Source organism: Lygodium microphyllum, chromosome 25 (assembly GCF_053477565.2).
Source record: "Lygodium microphyllum isolate KBCC chromosome 25, Lygodium_microphyllum_v1.1.10, whole genome shotgun sequence".
In the NCBI taxonomy this organism is placed as follows: Eukaryota; Viridiplantae; Streptophyta; class Polypodiopsida; order Schizaeales; family Lygodiaceae; genus Lygodium; species Lygodium microphyllum.
The window spans coordinates 129907310-129930672 of record NC_141159.1 but is presented as its reverse complement, the minus strand read 5'-3'; the positions used below and the strand labels follow the sequence as shown (position 1 = coordinate 129930672).

At 39.0% G+C, this 23363-nt stretch overlaps 1 protein-coding gene across 1 annotated transcript; it reads left to right on the top strand.

Annotated features, from left to right (window-relative positions):
- The first annotated feature begins 11462 nt into the window (after positions 1-11462).
- On the top strand, positions 11463-12776 carry LOC148014747 (GDSL esterase/lipase At3g48460-like). Its single transcript, XM_087666598.1, has one exon. It carries the CDS (start codon positions 11463-11465, stop codon positions 12774-12776), a length of 1314 nt encoding a protein of 437 aa, XP_087522724.1.
- The last annotated feature ends 10587 nt before the right edge of the window (positions 12777-23363 follow it).

Below are 23363 nucleotides of genomic sequence, written 5' to 3'. Positions count from 1 at the left end.
GAAAACTGGGGTCATGGTCACAAGTAACCTTCATAGGAGTAAGGGAATCAAAAGATAGAACGGAAATATTATGGATACTTGGTCTTCTACTCAATGCATCGGCAACAACATTTGCTCTTCCTGGTTGATATTGGATAAGTGGATGAAAACTTTGAATGAAAGCAGCCCATTTAATATGATGGTAAAAAATTTGTGGCTGACTAAGGAGATGTTTGATACTTTGCTTGTCGGTTTTAATCATAAATTTGGATCCCATGAGATAGTGTTTTCATTGATGTAAGGCTTGAACTACATCTAACAATTCTTTATCATAGGTGGAATACTTCAGTTCAGAAGGTTTAAGTTTGCAACTAGAATAGGCTATGGGATGTGAATCTTGCTTGAGGACAGCTACGATTCTTGATCCGCTAGTATCAGTGACTGCAACTAGAATAGGCTATGGGATGTGAATCTTGCTTGAGGACAACTACGACTCTTGATCCGCTAGTATCAGTGACTACTAGGAAGAATGCTTAACTAAACTTAGGTAATTGCAAGACAAATGCATTTTTTTAAAGCATGTTTCAATAAGTCAAAAGACTTTTGGTGGTTGTCAGACCATTGATACACAACACCTTTCTTTAACAATTTCGTCAAAGGCAATGCAAGCAATGTAATTTTTTTTACAAATTTTCTATAAAAGTTGGCAAGGCCTAAGAAAGAACGTAACTCATGCACATTTTAGGGATTGGCCAATTCAAAATTGCCTCTGTTTTTTTAGAATCAACGCGAATACCAATAGAAGAAATAATGTGACTTAAGTATTTAATCTGGGTTTGGAAAAATTCGCTCTTGTTAGGGTTAGCATACAATTGATTCTCTTTCAACAATTTGAAAACTAAGAATAGATGTTCACAATGCTCATTCTCATCCTTACTAAAAACCAATATATCATCAAAGAAAACAATCACACAATTCTGATACTTCAAAAATATACGATTCATCATAGGACTGAATGTAGCTAGTGCATTGGTCAAACCGAAAGTCATAACAAGAAATTCATAATGACCAAACTAAGTTCCAAATGCAGTCTTGAAAATGTCAGGTGTATCCAAGTGTACTTGATGATATCCAAATTTGAGATCTATCTTGCTAAAAACAATGACCCCTTATAGTTTATCCATGAGGTCGTCTACCCTAGGGATCAGATATCTATTCTTAACAATGATTTTATTTTGGGCATGATAGTCAATGCACATCCTATAAGTATTATTTTTCTTCTTAACTAATAGGATAGGTGCACCAAAAGGAGAACTATTGGGCCTAATGAGTCCTCTGTTCAACATTTTCTCAACTTGTGTTTGGATTTCTTTTTGTTCAACCTAATTGTGTCTATAAGGTGCTTTACATGGTGGTTGAGAACCTAGGATTAAATCTATTTTATGGTCTTCAAGACATGCAGGTGGTAAACCAAGTGGTAAATCAATAGCAAAACAATATTTAAATTGTGAAAGAAATTTTACATGCCTAGGATGCATCTGATTTTCCTTAGCTTCAATTTCATTCACCCATACTAAATATGATTTACTAGCTTTTCTCAATGCACATGTAACCTGTGTGTGACTAAGCAGGAAAAAATTATCAAAAGTGTGCAATCCATGCAATGTGATTTGGTTTCTGTTAAAATGATTTTTTATGGAATGTGTGGAATAATCTATGTCAATGTTATATTTGTGATGCCAAGGAATTTCTAAAATAATATCACTAGCTTGCAAAGGTACAACCAAGAAATTTCTGCACTCAACATAATCACTGATTTTAATCTCTAAATCATGAACTTCTTGTGCACCATTGTATCTAGTGCCTAAGAATGCAACATTTATGAGATAATGAGTTGGAATAGTAGATAAATTCAGTTTTTTACCAACTTTGCAAAAATAAAATCATGCATGCTTCCATCATCATGCAAAATAATCTTTTCTTAACCATGCACAAAACATTTCATTGTTAATAACGAATGAGGATTTGGCATCCCTGGTAAAGTATCTGAAGCATCACCGATATCATCATCATCTTCAATGAAGTTTGGCATATCTTCATGGTCCTTGTTATCAGTTACTCCCAAGTGATTGATTTGAATAGCTTGCTTCTTGGACTGAGAGTTCACTGCTGCAAACTGTTTAAGTTGATGACACTTGTAGCAAAGCATAGGCTTTGCTTTGGAGACATTATTGGTAAGGGCTAGAAATTTGGGTATATTGGGATTTGGCTCGAGGGAAGGCCTAGGATTTAAATTTGTATTTGATGATAAAGCAAGAGGTTGATTCCAAGTTTATGAAAAAAAAAAGCAAAGTGATTTTGATTGAATCTTTGGAAGTTAGAATTAAATTGCTTTGTATCAAAGTTATTATTAATCAAAATTTGTTGTTGTCTTTTTTCTCGTCCACAAATTTTATCCTCCATATCATGCGCTAAAGAAATCGCATCCTCCAAAGTCTTTGGCTTGAACATATTCACTTTCACATAGAAGTAACTAAGCAAACCAGACATATGCTTATACTTGTGGGTTGCCTCAGAAACATTTTCAATCATTCGAAGTTGAAGGCATTCTAGAAATGCTCAGTGTATTGGGGGATGGATTCACAATCTCTTTGTTACAGGAGATCCCACTATTTGATAGCTTTCTCAGGGAATTGAGGTGGAAGGAAATTCTGCCAAAATTTCTTTTGAAAGGCTTCCCAAGTAGAGGGACAATTAACACTCTTGCAGACAATAGTCCACCATAATTATGCTCTATCTTCTAGATGGTTAGTGACGCATTTAAGTTTATCTTTTTCACCATATTACTCTTCATGAAAATAGTCGTCAAACTGGCTGATGAAAGAAAGATCAATTTTACCATCACGTTGCCCGTTAAAAGTATAGAATTTGACATTTATTTTACTTATCTTGGCCTCTTTCCTAAGAGCTTGTGTATCAAATGTTGCATCAATAATACATTGAATAACATCTTTAGGTTGTGCTCCATCTTGACCGATAATGTATTATTAAAGTGTAGCCAATTGTGCCTGTAAGTTTTGACGGTCCCTTCACTCTTCTCTTGAAGCTGCATCATGATTAGATCCATTTATGTTCCATAGTTGGCTCTGGAAAATCACCTTCGCCCATAAAATCGTCCATATTATGATCCATCATCCTGGATTTGTTTGAAGATTCATCGCTCATCTTCTAGTCATGTATGAAGAAGCTCACCATGAACTCGCTTTGGTTATTAGGATGCCTTTGCTTTTACAATCTTTCTTTTCTTGGCTACGGCAATTGATAATGACCTTCTTCCAAGAAAAATAGTCTTCCGCATAGAGTGTGTTGGGAATACCATAGTTTGAACACTCGCTATGTAGAAGATTGATAATTAGACTTGAAGATTTAGATTAAGCTTAATAAGTTTAAGCTTTTAAAAAGCTTAATGGTTGTAGGAATTCGACACAAGACAACGGCACATTCTTGATGGAATCAATGGCTGTGAGTGCATGCTTCCACCATAGATCGTGAAACTATGGAGAGCTTAAGCTCCCTTTAAGCTTTTCAAGCTTCTAACCTCAAACTTCATGAAACTCCTTGTATGTTTCTCTGTCAATAAAAAACGACTTGTGAAGGAACTTTACGAGTGGTCCTTCGCCTCCTGGGAGAGATCCTTTGCAATCAGAGGGTACAACAAGGGGTTTTTCATTGCCAGGAGCGTGCATATGTTGTCAATTCGACATCCTCTAGAGCCCATTCATTCTAGGAGCTTCATCTTCGCATAAGATGATAAGCAATTGGAAGCTCTTGATCTTATCTTTGCTTTGATACCACTGCTGCACAGATCGGATGCTATATGCGCACGTAATGAATGCCGGAAGGTCCCCAACAACAAAGAACTCTACAAATCTTAATAAAAAGAAAAAATGAATTTGCATGACATGAGACCAAAAAGACCAATTGGGTGCAATCTCCCCCATGCCTTGCGTGAGTGCTTCACAAGGCATGTATTTATAGATTTATTTATCTTTAAGCTCAAAAATAGCCCATTTTATAGATAGCATGATTTTTCTTTTGTTTTTGCTTTTGCCCAAATATAGAGTAAGGCGTTTAGGCGTCCAAAAGTCAGGATGTGTCCAAATACAAATATCAAAAAATGAAATATTGAAGCGAGCACCTGTGTGCATGTAAGATAATAAATATTTTGTCAAGCACTTGAATAAATAAGCGCGCTTAAATAAATATTGGCACCATGCCTTAAGTGATAAGGTGCGTGCCCATCAAAAATAGTAATTCTTCTAGGCATTTGAATTCATGTCATCGCCTCGTGCTAACCCAACGCCATTGCCGTCTGCTCTACATATCAACTGAAGCATTCACAATTGTTAGAAAATAATTAAATAAAACCCAATAAAAGTGAATATCTAGTAATCTTCAGCTACAAAATAATTAAATAGATTGGAACTCTATCGTCCTGACCTTAATTTAATTCAAGTGTGCACTCTAAAATCATAAATATCTATAATTAATTTGATATGTATTTTGTAGAATCACCCACTATGCAATCACCCATGTGTACATTAAATTAATCTAACATCCGAAAAGGAAGGCGTCCCCGTCAACTTCTCGCACAAGGAAACCACCTTATGTACGAGCCTTAGTAAAAAAATATAATCACAGAATCCATCATGGAATATGCGTCCTAGCATCACAATGATAGGTCACATCATATGGTTTTGAGAAACTTATGGGAATGTTACGCGGGTGCCACCTTTCCAGTATTCAAAAAATGGGAATTGGGAGATTCCCAAACTCACTAATATTGTGTTATATTACTTTAGACATTGATATATGGCCTATATTTTGTAGTGATTATAACTATAATGATCACAGACTAAAGCATCACATGATCCTTAGAATAGCGTCCTTGTATACCAATAACACATGTATATAATAAAAAGTAGAGTCTCAAGCAATATCAAATCATAGGTATAAAATATATTACATAATTTCCCACCTTTCATAATGTCAAAATGCATCATTCTATGAGGATGTAACAAGGATATGTTGTAAATGTTGAGGTACTTTGCATAAAAGTTTTCCTTGAAGGTGTTTCGTTTTGAAAATAATATCCAAACTAAAGGTACAAAATGCTATGGCATGGTGCTTTATGAATGAACACCCACAATATGTCATATATTTTTAATGACTTTAATACGGCTCTTGGCAACCACTATGATTATGTGTGATATGATAGATAGAAGTGTCTCATTCAAAAAATAGACCAATAGTCAATAGAGCTCTCGCCAAAATGATAAAGTAGAATATCTTAGGATGGGGAGAATATGTAAAAGTTATTGGTTGTTGCTAGGGATAAATGTTTTTAATTAGAATAATGCATTGAAATTTAGGTGGAAGCTTGCACTACAAGATACACGCCTCATATTGATGTTCAAAGAGACGCTTATAGAACACCTATGGAATGTGAATCTGAATGCCTACACAAGAAATACAATACATGCAGTAACCAAGATACTCAATGATGTGATCGAGTGTGGGGAGAAGGAAACCTGTAAGGGGGAAGGATATATGTAAATCTAACATGGTTGTATTTATGGTTATACTAACTCCCATTATTCAAGAAGCACTAAATGACCCCAAGATAGCTAGGGAGTTGGTAAAGAGTACCCTCAAAGACAAATGTCCTGACAGTATATGAGGTAGTTTCAAAAGAAATAAAAATGAGAAAGATAGGGTCTAGTACACAATAAAAATAGGGACAAATTTAGGAACAATATTACTCACTCACAAGACAAACAAAGAAAGGAATACCAACTCAAAGGGAAAAGAAGAGTGAACAAGAGATAAGGAAAATGGTAGAAGAAGCACATCAAGCCAAGCTAGAGGCCATTCAAAAGGACAAAGGAAAGAAGGAAAAATAAGGATGACTAGGAGAAGACTAAGGATAAAGGATCCACCAAAGTAAGAAAGAAGAAAAAGGGTATGGACAATAAAGCACCATCACAAGAGAATGATGCCTTGGAAACAATTGTACAAGAGTCATGAGAAATAGAAGCAAAGGGCCAAGCTAAACTATAGTAAGAAAAGGAGGAGTTGGAAAGAAACAAGAGGGAAGACAATCATCGGGCTATAAGGAACTCAATGGAGGAGACTACAGGGAGAAGTACATATACCTAAGTTCCACCCAACCACACTAGCCTAGAGTAGACTTAAGTAAAAGCACACAGACTGTTGTGAGCACCACAAGTAGAGAACAACCTAAGACCACCAAAGATAAGGGAAAAGAACAGTCCCAGCCTCTATAACACCATTACCACAACTAGGTCAACTGGCAGAAAGAGGCACCTTATTGCCAAGTCCTACTCCTACCACCACCCTCGACAAGTGGTGATGGAGCCATCTAGGTGACCTTGGCGGCAAAATTGCAATGGTTGGATGCCATCTATTTATTTGTCTCCAAAAGAAAGTAAGAGGGACCAATGGCTATAGGGTTAAACAGATTGGCTATAGGAGAGGCAAAATTAGAAAGGAGAGGAGAAAAGGTTCCAAGAGTAGAATGACGATCCTGTCATTACCCTCATCCTCCAATGGCTTGGACAAGATTTTGATGATGTGCTCAAGACCTTAGAGGAACAAAGAGACTAGAAGGAGGAAGAAAGGAAGCACATAAGACCTGCACTAGAGAAGGATAAGAAAGTTATGTCAACTTGCAATGGCATTACACAAGAGATATATCTACACCCTAAAAATGGAAATGATAGCATTGGCAAGGAAAGGGATGGAAAATGACAAGTGTGAGGAAGTGCTGCAACAATATGAGCAAGAGAAAAATAATATGGAAGAATGGGAGGAACTTCATAAGGAATCCATGACCATCATAACCAAATTAGCAGATAGGCTAAAATAATAGGTAGAACAGATAAATCGTTTGCAACACGACAAAGAGAAAACCAGATGGATGAACAATAGGTTACTTAGATTGGTAGAGAAATGGGAAGAAGGGACTAAGAGCTAGGAGCACCTTGAGTGAAAAGTGGAGGAGCTAACCAAGGAAAAGGAAAATCCCCAAGAAAGTAGAAAAGAGAAAGGTTTTGTATTGGATGCTTTGACCAAGTGGCAAGATAGAGGATGGTGCAAGCCATGAAAAAGATCGATCAACTAAAGGAGAGAAATACATGATCAATATAGAAGCTTGCTCATAGGCTGGCAAAAGCAAGGTATGAAAAGGAAGTAGCCAATTGACATGGTAGAGAAAATAATGAAGATTCACTCGAGGAGCTTCACCAAAGCTGTTATTAAAATCAAAGATCCAGCCAAGGAAGACACTCTCTACGGCCTTATGAGAGAATTGTAGATGTCTAGAGAGGCACTTCAGAGCACTCTAGGACCACTACCACAACCTCATGAATATGAGCCCATATGAGATGTAATTGCACTCCAACTTAAGGAAGAGGGTATCACTCAAGAACAACTAATGAGATTAAGCTTCATGATCATGACACTTGCATTGTCACCACCCCCAATTGATACGGTGGATTGAAACATTGAGCAGAACTTGAACTCTATCTTGAGTAGGAAAATATTGAGTACTACTTACATGCTATTATCTTAAGTTTTTGATGCCTCTATTAAGCAAGGAAATAGCTATAGAGAGGAGTAAAGACTCCATCGCTTGCTCTTTGATATTAACACAGGGATTGATAGGTATGCCATGGCCAAATTAATCCTTCGGCCTACCATGTTGCCACCCTTCTGCCTCAATATTCAGAAAAACATGAACAAAAGGTGCTTCACCATTTGTGATTACCTCTTCCTGCCATTCACCCAATTGAGTACTCATATCTCATTCAAGAGATACCTAATGAGCAAGGCCTACCTTGAGCATTCACTCAATCCCTTACTTCCACCATCTCAAGGCAAGGGAAAAGACAAGGAGTGGTGCTTATATTACTCATCACCACACAAAAAAAGAAGTACGTGCATATGATTTTTGTTAGCTAGTTTTATCCTCAACCCCCTAGCCCTTTTCCCTACAAATTATCAAGGTCCTCAATAATAGGATATCCCAAGAAATTGGTAGACCTATCTCCCTCAGAGCCACCTCATTACGCCAATAACCCTTGATGGATTGGGTCCTCAAGTGTGGGATAGTCCTAGTCTTCGCTCTCTTAGTGTATACCCATCTTCCAATTGTAGAGACCACCCACTCACCTCCCCACACATCATGCACTATTTCCCTGCAACCATCTTAAAGTGTTGAGAATAACCATTGACAATCACATTTTTCTAACCATCACATGACCTCTTACCCTACCCACCACCATTCTACACAAGTTTCAAGCACCTTTACCAATGCCATGGGACTAGCACTTAAATAGTGAGGAGGGTAATGTTAATTGGTTACAAGCTTGCAAGCACAAAAAAGCAGGAAAAATGACCAAGAAGCAAGAAAAAGTGGAGAAGAGAGAGATGCATATTAAAATTTAAAAAACAATTAAAATTTTGAGAATGTACAGGTAGTGAAAAATGATAAAGGATTGCATTATGTGAAAAACAAGAAATATACTAACATTGAAATATCATGTGGTCTGATGGGATGAAATGTAAAATGAAAATTTTATGAGCGTTGGGCTCACTCCTATGCAAATTGTATAGTGAAGGCGCATTTAATAGTTCCCAAGTGCATGAATCTGATTTTTTCCAAAAAACTCGATAGTTTAATGGGCCATAAGATCCTAAGGTAGGTTGAAGAGGAATGAGTAACGTGGGCACTCAGAGAAAATTAAGCCTTGCCTAAGGTTCAAAAATAAAATTTCATATATAAGGTTGAAAAACCTTTTGGTAAATAATCCATGAGACTAAGAATCAAAGTCTTGTCTCTTTCTCTATCTCTTTGTCAACCATCTATGTTGCTTTCACCATTGCATGTGAGATAGGCTAAGAGAACTGGGAAGTGTTTTTTGGTTGGGCTTGTTCTCTTGTTCTCTTGCTTTCTACCTACAACTTCTCCATCTCTTCTCCTCACCTTCTTGGTATTTTTATCTAGTTTGAGAGGTAGAGAGACTGAGAGACAATGACAAAGGCCTAAGAGCTTGAGGGGGCTTGAGAGAGAGAGAGAGAGAGAGAGGGGAGAGGTAGACTCAGTTTGGTTTGGAGGCATAAGTAGAGGAGACTTCTTGCACCTAAAGATTGAAGGATCGAGAAGTACAGAGCTTGCAAGCACGATTGAGGAGATCATCAAGGCACATTATGGCAGATGGGAGTGGATGGAGAAACCCCTAGTGTCCATGATATCCAAGATGATTAGATGTAAGGCCTCAATTCCACATAAGATTAGTAGAGCTAAGCTAGTAGCTACACAGATTGTGGTAGAGGCCCTCACTCGATGGATCGCATGCATACATTTCCTATGGGGCTTACCCAGACACAAATATGTGAGGTTGGCTCTTGAGTCCTCTGGGAAGCTTGCCACAGAGGGTGATACTTCATGTTGGTATGCAAAGATGTTGGCATGGTTTGAGCTACATGGCTTTAGCATGGATAAGTTACCCCCCTTCTAGTACTCCCTTGATGCACCATCTCTTAATTTGAGCATGTTAGAGATTCGCAAGATCATTAGGATGGATCTTACCCAATCGGATATCAGGTGGACGTGGTTGATGCCAGGACAGGAGCTAGGGACAAAGATGGCTTTCTACTGTGAGCATTTTCTTTGTACTATAGATGATGGATTTATTGTTGGCTCGAGATACATTGCGACCCACCTTTCCCATGGGATCAGATTTTACTATTGGCTAGTTACACACCTCCTCACGTTAGCTAGAGATTGAGACTGACATATATAGATCCATCCCACCAGAAGAGTGCATACGCTAGATTATACGTCAATTACAGGCAGAGATAGAGGAGCATTGTATCTTCCACTACCTGACCTATTATGAGATCTGTGGTTGTTTCCAATGTCTCTTTTAGAGACAGATTTGGACCATTGTCCAAAGTCATGGATTTTATTGATTAATGAGGCCTTCGCCTTTTTCTCCTTGAGATACAATGGCTTCATGACATGTGCCTCATAAATACATTTACTCCACGACACCAAGGCCCTTTATAAAGGCAATTCACAGACTTCTTTGCATAGGAGACAAGGAGACTTCCGCACAATTACAACCCCAGTCCACACAAGAGATTATCTGGCTGCCATGGTCCACACACAAACAAGGAGTATTGATTGATCGGGCCGTTCAACTTAGTTGACCAGGACATCCTAGGTCTCGACACAAACACCGACGACACCTTCATAGGCAGATATAGGGAATTACCGCTCTAGCTAGAGCTAGGCCCTCCATACCCACATGAGATTGTACCATCTAGAGCTCATTGTTACTAGATAAAGGTCTACGTTTTACAAATAGCCAGATTTAGTTTCCTTTCTTATTTTGCTTTGTGCTACATAATTTGCCGAGACAGTTATACCATTATACACATTATTGTAACTCATGGTCTCATAGGTCATTTTGGCCTTTTCTAGACGTTAATATATCATTTCATCTCTCTCTCTCTCTCTCTCTCTCTCACACACACACACACACACACATAAAGGTGGTTGTGAGTTGTGACTAGTGAGCTCAAGGACTAGATTTGAAGTTTGAGATTGGAAGATGGGGGAATAGGGTGGAAAATTGGCCATTTTATAGTTGTAGTTTCCTCATTATTAGAATGATGAGTTTTAGCGTGATAACTTATATGTGCTCTCTGTAATATGTATATATGAATGTGTGGGTGTGTGTGTGTATAAAAACCTATAGATTTAAAACTAACCATAAAAAGAATTGCTTATCAAAATTTGATAATACTAAATACCTAAGTTTTCACAAAAAGTAGTTAAAATCTTTCAACAACCTTGAATTCTAAGGTACCCAAAACCTATAAATTTAAAAATTACAAGTAAAATCTTGAAATTTTGGTGGGATTACACTAAACCTGGGTTTTTTTCCAGCTGGGACCACAACCAAATTCAAAAGCTTGGATTGGATGAAGCCAACCGTCCCATTCTTTGAATTAAAAAAAGTTAGCGCTTGGCCCAAGAGCCAAGGTAACGAGCAACAATTATACTAAAAGTGCAAGTAGCAGCCTGAAGGACGCGCCTGGCCCAAAAGCCAACAATTACACTAAAAGCGGAAGTAGAGGGAGCAGGGACGCGGACCGCGGTTGCTTTTGGCGCTTACAGTTTCGCCTTCGGAGTTCGAAAAGCGGCCGAATTTCCTTCCCGGCTTCCGACTTCGTAAAAGTATTAATAGGGGAGACTCGAGCGAGGCCGGCGCAGAAGCGCAGAGAGGGCAGACACAAGAGAAGCACGAGCACCGCACGACACACTCACGCGCAGACACACAAGACCGAAGCTCGAAAGCGGAAACTCAATTCACCGACGACGAATATTGACGATGGCAAGCGCGACGCTTCCGCTGCCAGCCAAGGCCCTTCGTCGTCTTCTTCTCCAGCTTGTTCTTGTTGCACTTACAGTCCTCTCGGCGCATGAGGGCTGCCAGGCTGCCAGGCGCCTGGGACCGCAAGCAAGTTCAGTTATGTCGATAGGCAGATCGCAGGAGGAGGCCGATCCAGCTCATGCGGCGCCAGCTCTAACCAGACGTAGCAGTGCCTTAGCACATTCATCAATATCATCTGCGCCGCCATGCCCCGCCAGCAGCTTCTCTCCCGTGTTGGCCTTCGGCGACTCCACCACCGACACCGGCAACAATCCAGGCTCGATCGCTTCCAGCCTCCCCTACGGCTCCACCTTCTTCCACGAGGCCACGGGTCGCTGGAGCGACGGCAGGCTCATGGTCGACTTCCTGTGCCAGGCTCTCGGGGTGCCTCTGCTGCCCGCTCACCTCCGCGTACAGCAGCAGAACACCACCAGCAGCAGTAGTACTACGGCAGCTGCACGCCCACGGATCATGCAGAACGAGAACTTTGCGGTTGCGGGGGCCACAGCTCTAGACGTACGCACTCTGGAGCAGCTCGCAGGAGTGAACTCCAGCACTCCCGACTCTCTGGACGTCCAGGTGGGATGGTTCCTCGCGGACCTCGAGGCAACCAGTAGACGTACCTCCGCCCCCCTCGACATGAGCAACGCTCTGGTGTACATCGGCGAGATCGGGGGCAACGACTACAACTACGCTTGGTCTTCGCCGCAGCCCGACCCCTCCTCTGTCGCCGCCATGGTCCCCTCCGTGGTGCAGAAGGTGGCCAGCCAGGTCGAGGACCGCATCCTCAGCACAGGAGTCAAGAGAATGGTGGTGCAGGGGGAGTTCCCCATGGGCTGCATGGCCACCTACATGTCCCGCTTTGCCTCCTCTCCGCACGACTCCCACGGTTGCGTCGCCCACGTCAGCGCCGTGAGCGACCGCCACAACCAGCTGCTCAGCGCTGCCCTCCAGGACATCGCCTCCCGCCATCCTGGCGTGGACATCGTCTACCTCGACACCTCGGCCGCCTTCCTGCAGGTGTTCGACCACGCCTCCGACTACGGCTTCACCAGCACCCAGGCCGCCTGCTTCCCGCGCTTCATGCCGAGCTCCTTCTCCCTCCCGGCCAGCCCCTGCGCCAACCCCAACAACTTCATCAGCTGGGACGGCCTCCACCTCACCGACGCCATGTACGGGGCCATGATGGGCCTCATGCTCAAGGACCCCGCCTTCTCCTCCCCCTCGCCCAGCTTCCTCACCACTGCAGCCGCCGCTTGCGCTTCTAATTGATCTTATAAGCATCTATTCTTATCACCAGAGCTTTTCCCTTCTGCAGCTCTTTAATTGGCTTCCCTAATGGTAGCTCTTTGTATTATCAACCGTCTTTGCATGTATGGTGGCAACCATTTCATGTGCGTATTATTTATATTTTCAAGTTCTCGCCAAATAATCGCATCTCTCGAGTCTCTATTTCTCTACATATATTTGTGGATAGTGAGATTTCCTCCACTATTTAGGAACTAGGACAAGCTTTTGAAATTACGTCATGTGCCTATACACACACACGCGAATATATACGTGTGCATACACAACACGCATTCTCCTTTATTTATTTTGATGAGAATTGTTTACGTCACTCCTACAAGTGCATTTCAAAGGCGAAGCTCAAATGCGAATCGCAACCACCAAGGGCAAGGTTGCCACCACTTTTATGAAGATCCTTTCAAGTTCCCATAAGTCATATCCTACTTTCTAGCTTCGCAAAGGGACACTACTATATCGTCTTTTACCTTGGCCCACGATTCGTTAACCACTCTCGCAACCTTGACCCTCCTGAGAAGCCTAACATTCCTTGTGTGAGTGCTTGGAAGAATTCCACAACTCTAGAGACCCTTCATGTCAATGTCAGGAGTCTCCAAACAGTGCTTGCTTCACGGCACTATCATTTGCAAATTCTACCTAGATCTTGCGAGTTTGCCTTCTCTTTTCTCACATGCTACTACCAACCATGGGATTGGGTGCCATCCCCTACTACCCTTCCTACTTTCATAAGAAGGAGCGCAGCTCCTTCTTGAATCTCCTACAACCTTGCAAAGCTAGAGATAAGTGCGATGGATACGTAGACAAGCACTGGCATTAGCATCATTTTCATGACCCATGAGTCTACATGCATAGCCGAGGGGATGGCTCTTTCACCTTTTGGTTCTCCCTCTACTACCTTCACCTAGCTTGCTAGTTTCTTCACATTAATACATATATCTAGTAGATATCCCAAGTATTGTAACACCTTGCCTAAGTTAATCCACTTGAACTCCTACTAATATAGGAAAGGTTATGGTTTATTCTTCCAACCTAGATACATGATCAATAATGTGATGGCTAATCCGTGAGTCACATAATCAATGTTGTGATGGCTAGTCTCTGAGTCACATGATCCATAAATTTTTTCATACGATGGGATAATAGTTTCTACTAGTTCCTTCTCAGCTCCTCGGACATTGTTAAAGTTATCATCTACCAAAACATGGATATAAAGTTATGCCCCTTTAATGCTAGTGGCAACCCTTTTATTGAAAACCCTGTTGAATCTTCATATGACTACAAGTAATAGTGGAGGAAAAGGGTATGCCTATCAAACCCATGTTTGACCCAAAGAGAGAAGGGACTTGCACAATTCAAGTACTTCATAATTGTAGCATTAGAGAATGGGTCTATGCCATGTTGACCAATCAAATTGCAAAACACATGAACTTCATGAATTCTATTAAAATCTACTAGTCAATTTGATGACATGCCTTATCAAAGTCCATGTTGATATAGAGCAATACATATTGATGCTTGATACATGACCCATAAGAAAGATTACATTCAACACACAAGATAATGGATCATCCTTCCATACATGAAATGATGCTATATATAGTGCACAAATTTGCTACCCAAAAACTTAGTTTTGTAATCCATTGCTTTGATCATCACCTTTTAACATTCAACATTATCATAGATATCCACTATGGAATTTTCCTTTTGTCCAAACATTTGGAAATGCGATATTCTAATCTCCTTTGGGAGTATCCCCTTCACTTTGATTCGCTCAAATTATTTGTATACAAAGGAGTGTCCCATCCACTTCAAAGCAATTGGGATATGTTAAATGAACATGCTTTCCAAAGGTATAATAGGACCTCCACATGGATTCCATATGGTCCCAAAAATTTACTAATATGCATCTTGTTCACCACCAATTGTAATTTTGCAACTAAGAAGGGCCTTTCTAATAACGTAATGTGTACTTACTTAGCCCTTCCACCTTGACGAGTGATTGTCACAACATTAGGTCATTAGTATGGTCACAAATGCACATGAAGTGAGAATGTGTGCCAACTTGTACTATCATAATCTAAATTCCATTGAATTCTAGCCATGATTTTTTGATAGCTAGATACTTCTCACATTGAGTTTAGCTAATTTCTTATGGGCATGTCATGCTTAGCTTTAGTGGACACCCACACCTTCTTCATCTTCTAGGGGAAATCCACTCTCCTTTACGAAAGGAAATGTTGAAGTACAATGGTGATGCTTTATCCTTGTATCATCATCGAAGCTAATTTCGAAGGTACACAATAGTGGCATATAATCCATGAGCTTGTAAGAAAGAATTAGTCTTAATGTAACAAATGGTAGTTCATCTATCATCAAGATAAGCTTTGATATGCTCAGTCATCTTGCTAAATGACACCTAAAGACGGTAACTTTCCACATGTGATAAGTTGCGTACCATCCATTAGTTATGGACCTCACCTACTACTCCATTATACTCATGTAAATAGACCAAGTTATCAAGATAAGTATGATAGTTGATGTTTCATTTAGAAGTTGTTCTATAGTCCTTCTCTTGCATACCCTCTTGTGTTTTTCTCTTTTTCTCTATCTAATATCTCCTTCATGGTAGTAAAGTTTGTTGGATCTAGGATTGCACAAATGCAAGTACACAAGTTGGAAAGAAGAAGCTTGAAGAGCACAACTCAAAGTGTATTAAGAAGTCTCGATAGACAAGATTTACAAGACTAAGTATACGCTAAATTGAATAAGCATATATACAAGGCTGGGTAGGGGGGGAATCTCCTAACAAGGGAAAAATATACCATGATGGTCCTATGTATATTTACACACATTACTATTGAGATATGTTAATAAATCCCCCCTAGAAGTGAGGCAATGAACAAGAGTTTGCACTCATGTATAGGGAAGTGCTATGCTCGGTGCACTAAAGCAATCCACAAAGGGGACCCCAAAACATCATTTACTAGCCTTATTTTTCTAAATATCATTTACCAATATCTACTTACTAGCCTTATTTTTCATCTCATTATTACTAGCCTTATTTTTCTAAACTTCATTTACCAATATCTACTTATTGGTACAAAGGAAAGCTTTTTCTTTTATTTTCTAATTAGCAACAAAAGCTTGGTCTACAATGCACATAATGGATTTTTCCCCCTCAAGATTGTTATTCTTGTAACAAAATATAAACCAAATCATTAAATGACAAGGTATTTAGATTTCTTTTAAGCATCAAACAAAGAATAGTGGCAAAACATTGATATGAATCAAGAAAACCATCAATAAAGTTGTTCCTTTGCCTTTTTAATTAGCCACAAAAACTTGGTCTGGATTACACATAATGGAAAATTTTTGCCTAGATTGTTCTTCTTGTAGCAAAATATAAACCAACTCATTAAATGAAAAGGCATTCAAATTGCTTTTCTGTATTAAACAAATAATAGATGCAAAACTTTGCTCAGAATTAGAAAAACAATCAAGAACAATTTGCAAAAGTGAAGTGTTTGAAAAAAACTCATTTGTAGCTATCGTTTGCTCCTTTAGATATTTTATCCTAGTCAAAAAATTTCCAAGGAGTCACCTCCGCCCATATGTTCACTCTCTAACTACTTACAAAGGTAAGAATAGGGGCCTCATTTCTTCTTTGATATAAATGTACAAGTCCATCCCAAGCATCCTTAGTTAACGTCTCTCTCCAACATCACCTTGTCATCCCTTTGACAAACTACTACTACCCTTTGTATCAACTAGTTTACCCATGAGCTCATGTCCTTCCCCTTCCTCATCATTGTTGGCATGGTGGGTGAGGCAGTGATCAGTAGGACCATAACAATATTAGGGGGCACCTTGCCACACTGTATTTGGTGACCATTCTTAGAAATTATATTGTCAAGGTTTGGAACCTTAATAGAACTCATCATTTGATCCCTTTAGATTATTGACATCAAATTTCTAAAGAACTATTTCAAACGTTATAGCCATACCTTCTTAATCAACCTTATATTGAGGTATGCATGCCACATGTGATCTAGTTTTTCTCATCTATCTCAAGCCTTCATGTCAACATATCTCCAAATATCCTTGTTTACCACACACACATTAAGCCTATTCCAAATCAATTTCACATTTCTTTTCCCACCGAAATTTTTCTTAAGCCAATGGCCCCTTGTGCATAGGATATGTGGATCACATATCTACATGTCATGAAATTTCCTAATCACCCCAACATTGGTTCCATGATGGCATATTCATATAAAAAATCTCAATACTTGGAGCTTTCTCAACATCCAAGTGATAACTATGAGAAACACACCATTGATACTTTCCTAAATTCTCTTGGCTCTTATCAATGAGTTTTGGAAAACAAATATATATTTCATTTAAGTGCCCTAAAAGGCTAGAAGGGAATTCACATTGTCCCTTTGAACAAATCCTTGGAATATGACAAATATATTATGATGCATTACACAGGAATACCACAATATGGAGGCTCTCACACTAATAAAAGTTTACTTCTTTGAGAATCTCCTCTTTTGTGGTGTTTCACACACCTCCTTCACTAGTAGTAATAGTCTCAAATTGGTGCCTCATATGATGGCCCATAATCTTTATATATGTGAGGTGGACTTCATTCATTTCTTCACCATGTTTTCTTATTTCACCCAAAGAATTGGCTAGTTTAGATTCGGATACAATTTTGGTGTCCTTACATTTCCACAAAATGTTTATCACCTTAACTCTACTTGAGACAATTTGATTATATCAAAACCATATCTTAGCCCTTAAAATAGTATGCTTAATCCATGTCTTATTGAAGAGGTTCATCACATTGGAAAAGCTAGTTGTAGCTTGGTTTATGATTGCATTCTTACTAAATAAGAAGGATAGAACCAACAATGTTATAGATCATGACTCTATCATTATCAACCTATTGATGTGTGAAGCCTCCATTAATGGTGTGATGCATGACGCATACGTATTGAATGTCCACCTTGTTTACCACTACAAGTATCATCTTTGGAGCACTAGTTTTCTTGTTATGTTTTCTCATACCCTACAAGTGGATCATTACATTTTGAAATCATAAGCTGTTGACTTCCAAAAATATAACATCTTACTTTGGAATTAGCACATTTGCATTGGATGTCATGTAATCATCTCGTTTTTGTGCTCCATGGTTACCTATCCCTCATACTCTTTAGGTACACATGATCTCCTTCCATACACCTGCATATCTTAGTACATTTAACACTACAAGGGAAGGGAGTGTGTATTCATCATGCCTTACATTCACAAACTAATTGAATATCATATACAAAACATTAGACGTGCCCGTAAAATTTATACAGGGAGGTGACACCTCATCCCAAGGAGGAAGGCACCTATTGCGGCCAATTAGAAGAGTTTGTGGACATGTGATGGATGGAGTGTCTAAGCCAATCCACCAGTTGGAAGGCATGACTTAGTCTACACCCTCAATACCAAAGAAGACAATCGACCTTTCAAACCTTCCTCTATTCTTGGAGCCTAAGATGGAGGCAATGATCGATACATTGATATCCATGTATGCCGAGTCATTTGATCTGCTGAGTGAGAAAGCGTCTATACCATTATATGATGGTGCCGAGTATCTCGCTTGAAAATGCTACTTGCGCTCCTAAGTGTGTAAGCAAAATACGGGTGGAGTGATGCAAGTGTGATCGCGTTGTTTAGGGACATTCTACGTATGCTCTGTTGATCTTTTTGACTCCATCATAAAAAAAATTGTTGTGATTTTTCAAGGTGCTTTGTGATTTTTTTTCAGGTTGTTAAAGTATTATATATTACCACCTAAAAATGCATTGCTTGAGTCTCGTGATAATGTGCAACTAGTATTACGAAAGCATGGACTACAATAGCATCCATGCATGTGTCAACAATTGTGTATTGCTTCAAGGAGACTCCGCAACTATGAAGGTATGTCCAAAGTGTGGTGCTCATAGGTATTGAAAGGACTTCTAGGGGAAAACCATCCGCTTATACTGCATATACGTCACATGATTCATACATCGGGCATTGGCGAGCTTGAGAACGTGGCATGTGTAGAATGGATCCACAGATGGAGTCCAAGGAATATCAACAAATTCACATGCATGGAGCCACATTGACTCTACCTTTCCAGGCTTTGCACGAGAGCCAATGAATATTTGGCTTGGTCTTGCTATGGATGGCGTGAACCCATTTGGTCTCCGCTCAACTTTTTATAGTGTGTGGCCTATAGTACTTATTAACTACAAGATCCCGCCATGGATTTCTACGAAGAAAGGACATCTCATTCTTAGCTTACTCATTCCTAGGCGCTACAAAGTCAATAATGTGGATGTCCATCTCCATCCATTAGTTGATGAGCTCAAGATTTTGTGGGAGGAGGGGTTCGTCGTAGAAGATATTTCGAGATTCGAGGAGTGCTTAGGTAAGTAGGCTTCCGTCCTCATTGGTGATATCTAACATAGCTCATTCAAGCTTGTGTTGACTAAATAGGGGTGTTGGGACAAGTTTGGTTATCATAGGTTATCATGCATGTCCATTGTATGGGTCACAGTTAGACTCCCAAAGGTCACGAACCATGAAGAAGATGGTATATCAAGGACACACTGCTTTCTTGCTACAGGGTCATGAACTGAGGGAAGGATTTCTTGGATGACCTCCAATACGAATGAATGCCCACAAGCTGGTATGAGTTGAAAATGGTCCACAGAGAGTCACATCTAGACGAAATGTGACAGTTCTCAAATTTCTATGGGTTGTCGTATTGGACCCACTTATAGATCAACAATTTTTTGGATCCTATGCATATTTTCAAGAATGTGGATAGCTTATTATGGGACCACATCAAAAGAAAGAGAGACACTGTATAGGCACGAATGGATTTGAAGGAGGTAGGAAATATGGAGGCTCATTAGCCACAATTAAGCAGTGATGGTTGCTTGCAACTACCTCGTGCTCCTTGGGTTTTGTCCACAACAAAAAAAATGCATTATGAAGTAAATTATTAGGTCTATTGCACCCTGACAGATGATGTGTTCCCTTAGATTTGCTTTCTCCAAAGATGACCAACTAATAGGGCTAAAATTCCATGATTGGCATAAGATATGTTAGGTTTGTACTGGCCTCAATAGTAAATAGCCTACGTATTTTTCTATTTATTGTTTGGTCAGTGTTCGTAATGCTTCTTCATTTGTTGCAGTTTGTACGATCGATCGCAATCGCATGATGCCTCACTCCAGAAATATGTGGGGCGATTTATAGGTTGTTGAATTTAGTGCAATGGGTCTCACAGAAGGAGATCAAGACATCCTCTATTGAATCTGCAAGGTAGGAGCAGTTGAGACGGTCTGTCTCTTTGAGAAGTACCTACCCACCAGTATGCTCATTACACAAACTCACCTCTTGGTGCACCTTATAGATGAAGTGGATATTGCGGGACTCATCCATACGTGATGGATGTTCTTCTTGGAATGGTTCATGAAAACCCTGAAAGGCTTTGTGTAATGACGAGCTTGAAGGTCAGGCAAAGAGAAAATTCATAAACCTTGTTGAACTAAGGAAAGACTTTAAACTAGTTTACATAGCTAAGGACCTGAATGTGAAAGATGTGCAATGACATTGTGGCCTATTTGCCTATAATTAATCCAACCTTAAGGGTATTTAACCTCAAGTGTTGACACATACTATTTCTTTGAAATTGGATGCCAAGACTTTAAACTAGTTTACATAGCTAAGGACCTCAATGTGAAAGATGTGCAATGACATAGTGGCCTATTTGCCTATAATTAATCCAACCGTAAGGGTATTTCACCTCAAGTGTTGACACATACTATTTCTTTGAAATCGGATGCCAAGCCTAGTACCAATGATCCTATCCCATGAATCCTTGCTACACATACCACATGAGAGAGGAGTTGAAGAACTTACAAAAAGTAGGATACATTTCTGGGATTGAGCATATAGATTGGGTGTCACCCATTGTTGTGGTACTCAAGTAAAATGGGAATATTTGAGTATGCGTTAACTGTAAGAAATTAAATAGTACAACCCAATGAGACCCTTATCAACAACTATTATACATGGACGATGATTAAACACATTGTAGAAAAGGAAGCTTACAACATTTTTTGAGCTATAATCGTGTAAGTACACCCAAATGGTCAACTAATACCAAAATTGTGGACTATTTTCTTATGCTAGTGAACTAAGAAAAAGTTGTAGAATATTTATAGTTGAAAATATGTTCAAGCACCCGATTCATTTGTGTGGTATGCTCCTAGTTTTCTAATTGAAGCACACTCCTAGCTGACTTTTCAATACCATACAAGACTTTGTGACTATATGTTGAAAAGCTCCAACATTGTTTGCAAGCCACTTTGTCTTTGATTAAATATTCTTATAATTTATTATTACAATTACATGTGTATGTGTGTGTGTCTCCCTTTTTCCCCACCCCACTCCCCACACACATGCTTGCCCTCCCACTCTTGATGGATATTCTAGCCATAATTCTAAACATGTAAGCAAAAGAGGTACCACATACCTCATGAGCAACAATATCAAGAACAAGATATAACAACTTAATGGCTATAATAATATCTCATTTTGATGGGGCACTCTTTGGTATCTAGGCTAATCCAATGATTGTTGCTATTGAAGAGTAAGTAATGAAGAGATCAAATATTAAGTTGTAGTCAAAGAGGGGAGAGGAAAATGGTGATGTTACAAGGTGTGACTCTCTTTTGTGGTGCTCATATGCATGATTCTAGTATTGCACAATGAAACTTCCCTATTCTTGTAGATAAGAAAGCATGCAAATTTGGTTTACAAAGATGGATTTGTAGTACATGTAATAAAATAGGAGGAATTATTATTATTATTATCTATTATTGGTAAAACTACGAGGATAGATCAAGCTACAAACAAGCCTTCTATTGGCTTTGAGTCTAGGACTACAAAAATTTTTATTCTCTTTCTTTGCATTGAGTTTTCATGTGCTCAATATCCCACTAATAATAGCATGCATCTGTGCAAAATTGGGCTATCATACTTATAAATGTAGTCTAGGTCTAAGGTTTATTTTTGGATATAAACTTCAAATCTTATTCATAAAATACAATATAGACGATAGATATCTCACTTATCTCTCAAAATTCAACATAGTTAGTAATGCATCAACATGTCTAAAGTAGAATATTAGATTGTACAAGGAGAATCTAATATATAAATATTAAAGTAATATTTTATTGCATTATGGTAAAGGGATTTAGACTTGTACCTAATACACATAAAACTTAATCGGTGCAAATAAAAAGGTTAGGCCTTCCCATGAGAAGGAAAGTTAGTTTTAGTCTTCAATGAATTATTAGATTAAAACAATTTATAAAAAAGGCAATAACAGTATGCTAAGAGATGTTGCCAAAGAGGAGGTTGTGGTGGATACAAGAAAGGTGCTAATAGGAATGCAATAGCAATTACAAGAAGAGATTAGATAATATAAGTCAAAGGAAGGGGGCTACTTCCATGAAATACTTGGATAGAGATAAGGCAAGTTGGCATTCAATTGATTACTTTCAATTGGTACCAAAGGTTGGCACTTATAAGCAACTCACAATTCACAATTTCATACAAAAATAAAGACTAACTAACTTTTAATGTCCATAGTAGTACCTTTGGGGGGGGGGGGAGTCCCTCATGAAGATATATGTGTGTCACAAGAGTTCAACATAAGGAATTTTTCAAATACCATTTTTTCACATGTTTACATCTAGAGGGATGACATGTAAAGGGGTTATTTACGGATTGAATAGAAAGGGTGTGTTTTATTTTGAAAAAAAAATCACAAACAAGGTAATTACTTTCTATATCAATATTTTAGATCACTATGAGATTGCTAGTGAAAAGTGTAAGGGGAGAGGGGCACTCATAAATAAGAAAATAAAGCTCATAGTAGCATTTTCATTCAAGATAATGGCCAACATGCAAAAACAAGACTTCTTAGGCTACTTTCAAAGTGTTGATGCCCATGAGTTCTTCATATATCATGTAGTCGATCAAGGGTATCAACAAATATGTAATTGCATTGACTATGATAGAAGGGTGCATGATTTGACCTCAAAGATATTCATATCTGAAATTCAGAGCATATAAGAAAATATCATAAGGGAGAAAATAGCAATTTAATCTTCTATTCCACCTATAAAGAAGAAGCTATAACTAGTCATGGAGTTATGGAAAATCTACAAAGAGGGTGGGCCTATCCTGGCCCTACTAGCTTTGTAGAATAGTTTTAAGAACCCATAGCTCAAAGAAGTCCTGTAATGAGCCTTTGTGATGATGAATACCCACAAGATGAGCATATAGTTCCATGTGAATTAAATGCTGCATAGAGAGCACATAGGCAATTGCATCAATCGGTGAATCAATAAGTGTTGAAGACATTTAGTCACATAATCAACAAAATCCAACTTACCCAACTATTAAGATTTTGTATGTGGATCAAATAAA

What these genes read in the sequence shown, in the direction of transcription:
- LOC148014747 (XM_087666598.1), top strand. Translation starts at nt 11,463, where the DNA reads ATGGCAAGCGCGACGCTTCCGCTGCCAGCCAAGGCCCTTCGTCGTCTT.